Source organism: Pogoniulus pusillus, chromosome 21 (genome assembly GCF_015220805.1).
Source record: "Pogoniulus pusillus isolate bPogPus1 chromosome 21, bPogPus1.pri, whole genome shotgun sequence".
Lineage (NCBI taxonomy): Eukaryota > Metazoa > Chordata > Aves > Piciformes > Lybiidae > Pogoniulus > Pogoniulus pusillus.
In genome coordinates this window covers 2,384,526-2,398,317 of record NC_087284.1, presented here as the reverse complement: position 1 = coordinate 2,398,317, position 13,792 = coordinate 2,384,526, and the positions used below count along the sequence as shown (strand labels likewise).

At 48.2% G+C, this 13,792-nt stretch overlaps 1 protein-coding gene across 1 annotated transcript in view; it reads left to right on the top strand.

The window, feature by feature from the left end:
• OTULINL (OTU deubiquitinase with linear linkage specificity like) overlaps window positions 1-9,335 on the top strand; it is a 49,377-nt gene extending 40,042 nt beyond the window's left edge. The window contains exons 7-8 of the mRNA XM_064160781.1: window positions 4,812-5,084; window positions 7,081-9,335. Coding sequence (XP_064016851.1) covers window positions 4,812-5,084; window positions 7,081-7,260 — 453 coding nt within the window. The 3' untranslated portion in view covers window positions 7,261-9,335. The remainder of the gene's footprint in view (window positions 1-4,811; window positions 5,085-7,080) is intronic.
• Window positions 9,336-13,792: the final 4,457 nt, after the last annotated feature.

Genomic DNA, 13,792 nt, shown 5'->3' with positions numbered 1-13,792 from the left:
TAAGGGTCCCAGAGCCCTGGCACAGGCTGCCCAGAGAGGTTGTGGAGTCTCCTTCTCTGGAGCCTTTCAAGGCCTGTCTGGATGTGTTCCTCTGTGCTCTGTGTTAGATAGGATTGTCCTGCTCTGGCAGGGGGGTTGGACTGGATGATCTCCTTGGATCCCTTCCAGCCCCTAACATCCTGTGAGCCTGTGAAATCTGGGCACATGAAGGACAACAAGAAAAGGTTTTGTAAGTACATCAGTGAAAAAAGGAAGAGCAGGGGAAAACATGGGTCCTGTCTGGAAGGAAATGGTGGAGCTGGTCACACAATGTTTATCAAGGCTACTGTGCTCAGGACTTCATGACCCATTTTCTGTGTGTGAGTACTGCACTTTGACCCTACAGAGCAACAGAGATCTCAAGACCTCATTATCAACCCCAAGCACAATGAGAAACTCCTACCCAGTCCATGTCCCATGCATGTCTTTGTCTTGTTCCATCTTCTGCAGTCAACTTACCTTGACTTTACAAAGCAGAACACACTGAAGGCACCCATATGTGTTATTGTGCTGACTTGTCCAGATTCTGTAGTTTCCACTTAATTGATGCACTTCTGAGCTGGCCTCAGCATCTAAAGAATTCAAACTAGGATTGCTTTAGTATCAAGAGAACTACAAAGGAGAGTCACAGAATTTTGGAAGCTCTAAGTTAAAAAATCATCTTTAACTGAATGGTTTGGCTTGGGAGGGAAGGACTTCCAAAGGTCATCTAGTCCAACCCCTGCAGTCAGCAGGGATGTCCTCCACTAGATCACAGGCTCACAGGATGTTAGGGGGTGGAAGAGACCCAAGGAGATCATCAAATCCAACCCCCCCTGCAAGAGCAGGACCACACAATTTAGCACAGATCACAGAGGAACACATCCAGACAGCATAGGTTGCTCAAAGCCTTGTTGAGCCTGATCTTGAGTATCTCCAGGGATGGGGCCTCAACTGCTTTCCTGGGCAACCTGTTCCAGTGTTCCACCACCCTCACGGGAAAGAACTTGTTCCTAACATCCAACTTAAATCTACTTTTCTCTGCTTTAAAACTATTTCCCCTTGTTCTATCACTGCAGGCATTTGTAAACAGTCCCTTTTCAGCCTTTTGTAGGCTGTCTTCAGGTACAGGAAGTTCTCCTCAGAGCCTTCTCTTCTTCAGGCTGAACAACTCCAGGTCCCTCAGCCTGTCCTCACTGGACATGTGTTCTAGCCCCCTCATCATCTTCATGGCCTACTTCTGGACCTGCTCTATCAGCTCCATGTCCTTCCTGTGTTATCACAGTATCACCAAGGTTGGAAGAGACCTCCTAGATCATCAAGTCCAACCCTTTAGCACAGAGCTCAAGGCCAGACCATGGCACCAAGTGCCACGTCCAGTCCTGCCTTGAACAGCTCCAGGGACGGCGACTCCACCACCTCCCCGGGCAGCCCATTCCAGTGTCCAATGACTCTCTCAGGGAAGAACTTTCTCCTCACCTCCAGCCTAAATCTCCCCTGGCACAGCCTGAGGCTGTGTCCTCTTGTTCTGGTGCTGGCCACCTGAGAGAAGAGAGCAACCTCCTCCTGGCCACAACCTCCCCTCAGGTAGTTGTAGACAGCAATGAGGTCTCCCCTGAGCCTCCTCTTCTCCAGGCTAACCAATCCCAGCTCCCTCAGCCTCTCCTCGTAGGGCTGTGCTCAAGGCCTCTCCCCAGCCTCATTGCCCTTCTCTGGACACGCTCAAGCATCTCAATGTCCCTCCTAAACTGGGGGGCCCAGAACTGAACACAGGACTCAAGGTGTGGTCTAACCAGTGCAGCGTCCAGGGGCAGAATGACCTCCCTGCTCCTGCTGGCCACACCATTCCTGATGCAGGCCAGGATGCCACTGGCTCTCTTGGCCACCTGGGCACACTGCTGGTGTTGAGGGCTCCAGAGCTGGATGCAGTGCTCCAGGTGAGGTCTTACCAGAGCAAAGTGGCAGAATTGCCTCTCTCCATCTGCTGGCCACACTTTTGGTACAGCCCAGGAGGTAACTGGCTGCCTGGGCTGCAAGAGCATTGTTGGCTCGTGTCCAGCTTCTCATCCACCAAAACTCCCAAGTTCTTCTCCACAGGGCTACTTTCTGTCACCTCATCCCCCAGCCTGTATTGATAATGAGGATTGTATTGGCCCAGGTACAAGATCTTGCACTTGCTCTTGTTGAATCTCATAAGGTTCACCTGGGCCCACCTCTCCAGGTTGTCAAGGTTGTTCTGGATGACCTCACATCCATCTACCATATCAACAGCATCACTCAGTTTGGTGTCATCTGCAGACATACTGATGGTGCAATCAGTGCTGCTGTCTGTATCATTGATAAACATATTAAACAGTACTGGTCTCAGCACAGACCCCTGAGGGACACCAGTTGTCACCAGTCTCCATCTGGAGTTTGAGCCATTGGCTGCTACGCTCTGGATGTCACCATCCAGCCAATTCCTTATTCACTGAACAGTCCACCCATCAAATCCCTATCTCTCCAACATGGCAAGTAGGATGTTGTGGGGAACCATGTCAGAGGCTTTGCAGAAGTCCATAGGTTGTCCCTTGTCCACTGCCATAGTCACTCCATCAGAGAAGGCCACTGGGTCATCAGGCAGGATTTGCCCATAATGAAGCCCTGCTGGCTGTCTTTGATCACCTCCCTGGCCTCCATGTGCCTCCTAGGAGAATCTAGATTTCTTGCATTTCCTGGAACATGAAGATCTCCCAGCTCTGTTCTGCACCTTTTTTCCCTCAGGACTGTTCCCCAGGGTGTCCTACTGGCTCAGCCCATGAAGAGCTGGAAGTCTGCACATTCAGGGGCCTGACTATGCTCCTTGTCTGATTTGTGTCCTGCTTTGTGTACTGCAGCTTCCACCAGTGCATGGATCACTGCAGCCCAGACTAGCACCACTCTTGACATGCCTGATGAGCTTGCCTGCACTGCTGACCCACAGATCCAGTACTGCATCCCCTCAAGCAGGGGTGTGTCTGTTCCTTCTCTTCAGAGTTATCATCAAGGCACTCCAGGAGCCTTTGACCTTTGCTTATGACTTACTGTGTATGTCTGGTGCACCCACACAGTCTTGCTGTAACTTTCTGAGGTCCTCTGGGTGGTTCAGCACCTTTCAGGCAGACAGTCATTTCCTGCAGTGGTGGTAGGTGGGTTTTGTATAGGGAGTTGACATTTGCTTTCCCCAGACTAGCAATAACATTGCCTTGGTTCTAGTTTAGATTTCCCAGAGACTCAAATATAGTTAATAGAACCAATAAGAATTTCTAGGATGCTTTTCCCTCCTCTCCTTTTTTTTTCCAACTGAAAAGGAATTAGATGTAGAGAGGAAGAGATATAGCACAGCAAAATAAATGATCTCACTTCAATTGGGAAGTTAAAAGAGAAAACTTTAACAATAAATAAAAGATATTTGAGGTAGGGGAGTTACAATAAAGGTATAATCATAGAATCATAGAATCAGCCAGGTTGGAAGAGAGCTCCAAGCTCAGCCAGTCCAACCTAGTACCCAGCCCTGTCCAGTCAACCAGACCATGGCACTAAGTGCCTCATCCAGGCTTTTCTTGAACACCTCCAGGGACGGTGACTCCTCCACCTCCCTGGGCAGCCCATTCCAATGCCAATCACTCTCTCAGGCAGAAACTTCCTCCTAACATCCAGCCTAGACCTCCCCTGGCACAACTTGAGACTGTGTCCCCTTGTTCTATTGTTGGTTGCCTGGGAGAAGAGGACAACCTCCACCTGGCTACAGCCTCCCTTCAGGTAGTTGCATCAGGAGCAGTGTGGCCAGCAGGACAAGGGAGGTTATTCTGCCCCTGTACTCAGCACTGGTCAGGCCACACCTGGAGTACTGTGTCCAGTTCTGGGCCCCTCAATTCAGGAGGGATGTTGAGATACTGGACCATGTCCAGAGAAGGGCCTATGAGGAGAGGCTGAGGGAGCTGGGGTTGTTTAGCCTGGAGGAGGCTCAGGGCAGAGCTCATTGCTGTCTACAACTCCCTGAAGGGAGGCTGTAGCAAGGTGGGGTTGATCTCTTCTCCCAGGCAACCAGCAACAGAACAAGGGGACACAGTCCCCCTGCCAGGGGAGGTCTAGGCTGGATGTTAGGAGGAAGTTGTTGGCAGAGAGAGTGATTGGCATTGGAATGGGCTGCCCAGGCAGGTGGTGGTGGAGTCGCTGCCTCTGGTGGTGTTCAAGCAAAGCCTGGCTGAGGCACTTAGTGCCATGGTCTGGTTGACTGGCCAGGGCTGGGTGCTAGGTTGCACTGGATGATCTTGGAGGTCTCTTCCAACCTGGTTGATTCCATGATGATTCTATGATGCTCACAGGATCACAGTGAGGGGTTTAAGATTAGAGACACCCTTCAGTGTGCACACCACCCGTCCCCAACAGGCAGCAGCCACACTTCCCCCACATTCTTGCGCTGCCTCCTGCTGGAGCTCCTGGAGCTCAGGTTAGCATTCAAAGGCTCACAGGATGTTAGGGGTTGGAAGGAACCCAAGGATATCATCAAGTCCAACCCTCCTGCCACAGCAGGACCACACAATCTAGCTCAGGTCATAGAAGAACACATCCAGACAGGCCTTGAAAGGCTCCAGAGAAGGAGACTCCACAGCCTCTCTGGGCAGCCTGTGCCAGTGCTCTGGGACCCTTACAGTAAAGAACTGATTGTGTGATGGTATAGTACAGACTGGCACAACTGTTCCTGGTTTAAGACTATTTTGAACTAAATATAATTCTTAACAATTTGATTAATGTTCTTCTGTGCTTTCCAGTGGGCTGAAATAAGTGCTACTAAAGACAGTGAAGAAAGAGGAAACCTGTGTAATACCCTATTTTCTGATGAGAGCAAGGAGCACAAACTCTACGAGGCCGTAAAGTTCATGATGCTCTACGAAGTTGTGGAAGCCTACGAGCGGATAAAAAACAGGGGAGAATCTGTGCACAACCTTTTTAGAGTCCTCCTTGCTCGTGAGTCTTCATCTGACCCTTTGAGCTTCATGATGAATCATCTGAACTCCATAGGTGACTCTACTTGGCTAGACCAGGTAATGATACAAATAAGAAACAAAACTTGCTCTATCTTTGTCATCATGACTATATGTGATGGTTTGGGCTCTTACCCGCCCCCCACACTTTGTATTTGCCCCAGCTAACTCAGATGGACCCTGGGAATATAGATGAAGCAATTTATTTACAGCTAGCAGAATTTACAAGCAGCTATTTACAATATATACAGTTATATACAATTATATACAGATATATACAAAGGATAAACAATACAAAAGCACAACTCCCCTCCCAGAAACCTGAGTCCCCAGGAGGGGCTCTCAAACCACCCCAACACCTCCCCCGGCCCTCTCAACCTTGCCCCAGTTCTCAGGAAGAAGAGAGGTGCAGCCAAGAGGTTAGGGAGCAAGGTTAGTGGGAGCAAGGTTAATGAGATGTGACCAGGTCTGAAGGCAAAGGCAGAAGAAGAAACAAAATGGAGAAAGTTTATTTCTTCTTCCCAGAGCTCTCAGCGAGACTGTGAGAGAAGTTGACATCAATTGTTTTCATTTCACTGCCTGTTATCTAGTTCTTTTACCAAAACATTCTAGCTTGCTTCAAACTAGCACACTATATCATACATCCTCTCACAGAGTGTGGGCAATTAGGCAATATTAATAACCTGTGTTAATTTTGATAGCCAGGTGATGATTGTTAATAACCATGAAAACTGTTTATGAACATTAAAACTCACCAGAAAGCTTATTCACAGGTTCAAAAAATGCAGAGGTTGGAAATTTAGACACGCAGTGCAGACAAAACCTGAGCACTTATTTCTTAAATTGGCAAATGCAAATATTGTATTGGAAGAGACTTTTAAGTATTTACTCACAAAATTATTATTACCTGACTTGCAGGGGCCAGCCACAGTCCCAGACAGTGCCCAAATGCTGTCAGGGAACTCTGTCTTGTCAGCCACTGAGACTTGATTCTTCCCAGGCTTCTGGGGAAAGGAGGCAGACAATCTCTGACCTTGTCTCCTGGCTCCTTTGGACAATCTGTCTATCTCTAGGACTTCTTGTCTTAGGAGCAGACTTTCAGGTGCAGGCAGGATGCAGTGCCATGTGCAGTCTCAGCACGGTGTCACACTGGCTATGCAGGCCAACCGCATAGCATATCCCTGGTAAGCTCTCCAGGCAAATTCAGGATGCAAAATGAAACAGCAGCAGCCTCTGTGCTACCTGCTTATCCATTTTATCAATATTCAGCCTGCAACTAATGGAGCATTGGACATAGATTAGCCAATCAGAATGGCACTTTGCCAGGCCTCACCATATTAGGTGAAGCCAGGGCTTTAGACCTCCCCTCCTATGGTTGCCTCCCCCAGCACAGGAGGAGCAGGGGAACAGAGGAACATGGTTGGGCAAGTGTGACGGTTTGGGTGTTCCCTGCCCCCCCACACTTTAGAAATCACCCAGACTAGACTCAGCCAGCTCTAGGAATATGAATGAAGCTATTTATTTACAGCTGGCACAATATACAAGCAGATATTTACAGCATATACAGTTATAGACAGAAATAGACAAGGGAAAAGGTAACACAGAAGCACAACTCCCCTCCCAGAAACCTGAGTCCCCAGGAGGGGCTCTCAACCCCCCCTGCACCTTCCCCCTGCCCCTCTCAAGCTTACCCCAGTCCTAAGGAAGAATGGAGGTTCGGACAGAGGTTTAAGAAGCAAAGTGCCACCAAAGAGCACCAGAACAAGAGGACACAGCCTCAGGCTGCACCAGGGGAGATTTAGGCTGGAGGTGAGGAGAAAGTTCTTCACTGAGAGAGTCATTGGGCACTGGAATGGGCTGCCCGGGGAGGTGGTGGAGTCGCCGTCCCTGGAGCTGTTCAAGGCAGGACTGGACGTGGCACTTGGTGCCATGGTCTGGCCTTGAGCTCTGTGGTGAAGGCTTGGACTTGATGATCTATGAGGTCTCTTCCAACCTTGGTGATACTGTGATACTGTGTGATACTGTGAAATGCCTTACAGACATCTTTTGTCTCCAGGTTGAACTGTTTCTTCTTGGATACTTACTTGAAGTAAAGATAAGAGTTTACAGACTGCATAGGTTTAATACTGAGGAATTTCAAGTGAACTATCCAGATGAATACCGAAGGGAATGGAATGAGATTTCTCTCCTGACTGAGGATGACTGCTACTATCACATCCCCCTCTACAGAACATGAAGGACCAGTGACTTTTTTTTCCCTTTGTGAACATATTTATATATTGAGTGACCAGTTTCAGTGAATTAGATCTTTAATTGTCAGCAGTAAGATTGTTGAGAATGCTTATTAATGATTACATAATCATTCATGGTTTATTGTGTAAATGTTTAGTTTCCCATTGCAGCTCAATTCACCATCAGTCAGACATGAAAAACATAGTAGTGTCTAGGGAAAAAGAAATGTGTTTTTTTGGAGGGTTGTCAAACAAAAGAGAATGAACTGCCTGACAAAGAAAGCCAAGGTAATTCTGCTGAGGGATTTAGTTTAGTCAAGGACTTTTCAGTATGAAATTAATGATTGGACTTGATGATAGAATCATAGAATCAGTCAGGGTTGGATCCAGCTTGAACCTCCCCACCTCCAGCTTTGCTCCATTCCCCCCAGTCCTGTCACTCCCTCAGAGCCTAAAAAGTCCCTCCCCAGCTTTTTTGTAGCCCCCTTCAGATCCTGGAAGGCCACAAGAAGGTCACCTGGGAGCCTCCTCTTCTCCAGACTGCACAGCCCCAACTCTTTCAGTCTGTCCTCACAGCAGAGTTGCTCCAGCCCTCTGATCAACCCAGTGGCCCTTCACTGGACACACTCCAGCATCTCCACATCCTTCTTGTAATGCCGGTCCAGAACTGGATGCAGTACTCCAGCTGGGGTCTCAGCAGAGCAGAGTAGAGGGGCAGAATCACCTCCCTCCACCTGCTGGCCACACTTCTCCTGATGCAGCCCAGGCTCTGCTTGGCTTTCTGGGCTGCAAGTGCACACTGCTGGCTCATGTTGAGCTTCTTGTCCACCAGCACCCCCAGGTCCCTCTCCTCAGGGCTGCTCTCCAGCCATTCCCTGCCCAGCCTGGAGTTGTGCTTGGCATTGCCTTTTTAGCCAGCTGCAGGACCTTGCACTTGGTCTTGTTGAACCTCCCGAGGTTGGCTTGTGCCCACCTCTGCAGCCTGTCCAGCTCCCTCTGGATGCATCCCTGCCCTCCAGCCTGGCTGCTGCACCACACAGCTTGGTGTGGGCAGCAAACTTGCTGAGGCTGCACTCAGTGCCTCTGTCCATGGCACCCACAAAGATGTTGAATAAGACTGGTCCCAGGACTGATCCCTGAGGGACTCCACTTGTCACTGGCCTCCACTTGGCCACGGAGCCATTGACAGCCACTCTTTGGTGCAGCCAAATTTTACTCAGTTGTGTTTTCTGAAGGAATTAACTGTTTTGATTATTTTGGAAGAATTACTAAAATGGTATGGGCAAAATCTTTGTGAAGATCTTTCTAATCCCTTAGGCATACAGGTGCACTGCAGAGAGTGGGTTTACTAAGAAACAAAGCTGCCCTTTTCCTTATCATAAGAGATATGAGGACAGGCAGGTTTGGTGTACACCAGGAGTAGATACAAGCCAATAACTGATGTGAACAGGGCCTGCAGGAGCTGAAGTAGCTGCATCAGGTAACTAAATGTGGGAAATGCACAGAGGGAGAGCAGTTCCTTTGCATAAAGGAAAGCAGTTTTATTCCTTACAGTCTTCTTCTATTTGTATTTATCTGTGTATATATATTTATAAACACAAACACCTGAGTTTGGTATTGTAACACTTCTTCCAGAGTCAGTAATTTGTAGCTTTTCATTTAGAAGGCTTTATACTTACAATAATTTCATCTCCTCAAAACCTGCATATCAAACACCTTATTTATTAAAATAAACTCTTTTTTGCCTTGAATGAAATAATTTGTCTACTTTAGATTTGGTTCTGCTTTGCATGGGGAAATGTTATAATGCCTGATCATGGGATGCTGCTATCATTTTAGCATCAACAGTAACATTTAACAGCTATCAATAAACTTCACTACCTTTTACTGTTGTTTTGGTACAAGCAGGCACACCAAAAAATGATGCATTTTTATCTTGAGCTTTTAATTGTTTGCATATTATTTATGAAGAGGAATAAAACCGACATTACATCTGACTGTTGAATTGTCCAAATGTATGCTTCTGTTACATTGAGCATATGAATAGCAGGGAGTTAATAAAGATCTAAACCAGACAGCATTATTTTGCCAGTTTGGATGTTTGCATCTGAGTGAGGTCACAGTTGCCTCTCTGCCTTATCAGTGGAGGGCAGTGGCATGCAGTCAGAGGAGTGAGTCTCTGGAAGGAGCCTGATTCACCTCACTAACGGTAGTGGGACTTGGCAATTATCAGCAAAGATGTAATGGTAATTATCAGTGCAGATCTGGCCCCAAGAATTCAGAAGGGACACATTGAAACAGATCTCCTCATAGAATCATAGAATCAGACAGGGTTGGAAGGGACCACAAGGATCATCCAGTTCCAACCCCTCTGCCATGGGCAGGGACACCCTACCCTAGATCAGGCTGCCCAGAGCAGCATTAGTAGCCCACTAAGGACACTGAATACTGGAGAGAATAAATACAGATTCAGGAATCAAACTAGAGCTGTTTGAGCTGCAGCTGCTGTTGGCCCTGTACTTTGGAAATGCAAGAAGGAGAGGTGAAGAAAGTAAGGAACATGGGATGAAGACCACCACCAGTGTGGTAATGCCACCAGCCTACTCATTGGTGGGTATTTTGTTGCCCTTTCAAAAGAAGGCAAGAATAAAATTCCAGTACAAGTAATTACAAAATAAAATCATAGATCATTTTAGTATCCCAAAGACTCGCTACAGAGCAAGTAATTCCTCCCACTGATACACCACCAGCAACTGGGAATTCCCCCTTTCTTGCCATGCATTAAAGCCTGTAGCCTTATCATAAATCATAGAATCAACCAGATTGGAAGAGACCTCCAAGCTCATCCAGTGCAACCTAGCACCCAGCCCCATCCAGTCAACCAGACCATGGCACTAAGTGCCTCATCCAGGCATTGCTAGAACACCTCCAGGGACGGTGACTCCACCAGCTCCCTGGGCAGCCCATTCCAATGCCAATCACTCTCTCTGCCAACAACTTCCTCCTAACACCCAGCCTAGACCTCCCCTGGCACAACTTGAGACTGTCCCCTTGTTCTGTTGGTGGTTGCCTGGGAGAAGAGGCCACCCCCACCTGGTTACAATGTCCCTTCAGGTAGTTGTAGACAGCAATGAGGTCACCCCTGAGCCTCCTCCAGGCTGCACACCCCCAGCTCCCTCAGCCTCTCCTCATAGGGTTTATGTTCCAGGCCCCTCACCAGCTTTGTTGCCCTTCTCTGGACACGTTCCAGCATCTCAACATCTCTCTTGAATTGAGGGGCCCAGAACTGGACACAGCACTTAAATTGAATCTACTTATTCTGCCTTTCTAAACTCAACTAAGGCTCTTTTTCATAACTTGCTTCAACTTGCACAAAGAGCACGAACAGAAAAAGGGACAGTCCTAAGTATTTTTTCATCTCTGTCTGAGATATAAATTTGCTGCTGCTTTACTGCAATCTTGGCATATGACCTGTAGTCCCTTTTTTTGCATTCATTGCTTTTTGTACTAACACAGAGTAGAGTTAGAAGTTGTGATGGTTTGGGTGTTCCCTACCCCCCCCACACTTTGGAAATCACCCAGACTAGACTCAGTGGCTCTGGAAATATGAAATGAAGCTTTATATTTACAGCAAACACACTATACAAGCAGGTATTTACAGTATATACACTTATACAAATGATTTATCTTACAAAAGATAAATTTGGCTATTTAGGAGGTCAGGAAATGGAAAAGGCTAAGTTATAAACACAGCTTTACCTCACTATCAATCAGGCTGAGCAGAAGATTAAGGGAAAAGCTTACGGACATGAGCTAGGCACTCAGCTGTGGTCCCTTAATGAATTCCTCTGCAGGAGCAGGCTTCTGACGTTGCAGGCAATATCCAATAATAGAGATCCGTGCCACAGAAGTCCCAGATGAGTCACAGAGCTGCCAAACTCAGAACTGTCTTGAGCACTTCTTCCCTAGTGGGATGGTCACAGGATGATGCTGCCCTCACAATGGCAGGGGAGAGCCAAAGCTGCTAGGGTCCCCAGTCTGGGACGCAGCCCTCAGCACAACATCTCATCACTAGGAATCGCTATGGTTGCAAAGGAGAACCAGCATCAGCCAGTCCAGCCTTCATCCCAGCAGCCTTCATCACCAGACCATAGCCTCAAGCACCACATCCACTCTCCCTTTAAACACCTCCAGGGATGGTGACTCCACCACCTCCCTGGCAGCCTGTGCCAGTGCCTGAGCACCTGCTCGGGAAAGAACTTCCTCCTAACAGCCAACCTAAACCTCCCCTGTGCAACTTGAGGCCATTTCCTCTTGTCCTAGCATTAGTAACTGGGGAGAAGAGACCAGCTGCAGCCTCACTACAACCTCCTTTTAGGTAGCTGTAGAGGGCAGTAAGGTCCCCTCTCAGCCTCCTCTTCTCCAGACTAAACAACCCCAGTTCCCTCAGCTGCTCCTCACAGGCCATGTTTGCCAAACCTTTCCCCAGCCTCGTTGCCCTTCTCTGCGCCATCAACGAATGCTCCACACACTTCCTTCTCTCTCTTAGCTTTTATATCTGGTCAGTTTAGGTCAGCTGGCATGGCTGTGTCCCCTCCCAAGATCCTGCCCATCCCTCAGCCTACTGTTGGGGGAAAAGTGTTGGAAAAGCACAGCCTCATGCTTGACTCATTAGTAGCCCAAACACTGCTGTGTTACCATCACCCAGCCACATCACTGCAAAACACTGCACTATGAAAGAAGCTCTGGGGAGAATTAACTCTGACTCAGACAAACCAAATTCATACACATTCCTTTAGCAATGATTCACAGCTTCAATGCACGTTCTCTGCTGTGTGCTGTGTGGAACAAAGTTTAGAGGGCAATGAGCTTTGCTCCTTTCTTTTTACAGTTCTTTTTCTAATGCCCAGGTTTTCCACATGAAAACCAAGCTCCCCTGAGTGCCACTTTATTTCCTCCTTGCACCTTGTCCCTCTTGGTACCTACATTTTGGCAAGTTTTCAGGTATTCACCAGTGACCTGGGGTTTTCCCTAGCCTGGTGCAAGCATCACTTGATGGTCAGTGCTGGCACCACCATATGCTAGCTTTTATAGCAGACTGCTGGCTGTCTCAGGGCTGTTGAGAGATCACCACCTATCAATAATCTATAAATTGCCAATGTAATCCCTGAGGTCCTTGTTGGATAGTGGCAAGAGAACCTGTTTTGCATTCCCCATCCAATATCTTTCCTCACAACAGTCGAGTAGCTCAGGAGGCCTGGCCACATGTGCCTGTCCAGCTGGGCTTGGACACAGGGTTCTATATCCTGCTCTTCACCAACCACTATTTCATAACTTATTGGTATCTCATTAGCCTAATTCACCCTGGCTTGCTGAGCACAAAGCTTCTTCAGAGAGCATACTGTGCTGGTGTTAATGCCATTTTCAGCAGCTCTTTCCAATCACATGGGAGGAATTGATACCCACTCGAGATTCCCTCCCAACACCCTACTCTGACCCCCATTCTCACTAATGCTTCTCTGCAGTTCTTTATAAAGCGAGTATGGTAGGTAGGCACTGCTACCAGGGCTCATCATAGTCTCCTGCAACTACTGGGAATGCTAAAGCATTGCCACGATTTAGTGCCTCCTTAAAACACGTTTGTAATCTAGATCCATGTTGTGCTGCTGGTAGGAGTGCCCTGAGTTCCCCTGCTCATGCACTCCCTTGACCTGTTTGGCTCAGCCTTCCTCCTGTGGCCATGTCAGTGAACCATACCCCTTTAAGATGGCTATGCTCTTTCAGTTGAGCTGCATGCCTTACAAGAGATGGTTTGCTTGCTTGGGTTTGAAATAACAAATTGTTATCCCCCCAGTTTAGGAGGGACATTGAGATGCTTGAGCGTGTCCAGAGAAGGGCGACGAGGCTGGGGAGAGGCCTTGAGCACAGCCCTACGAGGAGAGGCTGAGGGAGCTGGGATTGGTTAGCCTGGAGAAGAGGAGGCTCAGGGGTGACCTTATTGCTGTCTACAACTACCTGAGGGGTGGTTGTGGCCAGGAGGAGGTTGCTCTCTTCTCTCAGGTGGCCAGCACCAGAACAAGAGGACACAGCCTCAGGCTGTGCCAGGGGAGATTTAGGCTGGAGGTGAGGAGAAAGTTCTTCCCTGAGAGAGTCATTGGACACTGGAATGGGCTGCCCGGGGAGGTGGTGGAGTCGCCGTCCCTGGAGCTGTTCAAGGCAGGATTGGACGTGGCACTTGGTGCCATGGTCTGGCCTTGAGCTCTGTGCTAAAGGGTTGGACTTGATGATCTGTGAGGTCTCCTCCAACCTTGGTGATACTGTGATCTGCATCTTTCTGTAGTTTGGACACTTAAATGTTGCCTTCTGTAATATGCATGGTTTCATTTCATTGGAGAGGTCCTCAAAGACTGGAAGCTGCCAATGTGATCCCAACCACAAGAAAGGACGGAGGGAGGAACTGGAAAACTGCAGACCTGTGAGCCTGACCTCAGTGCCAGGCAAGGTGATGGAACAGGTCATCTTCGGTGCTGTTACAAA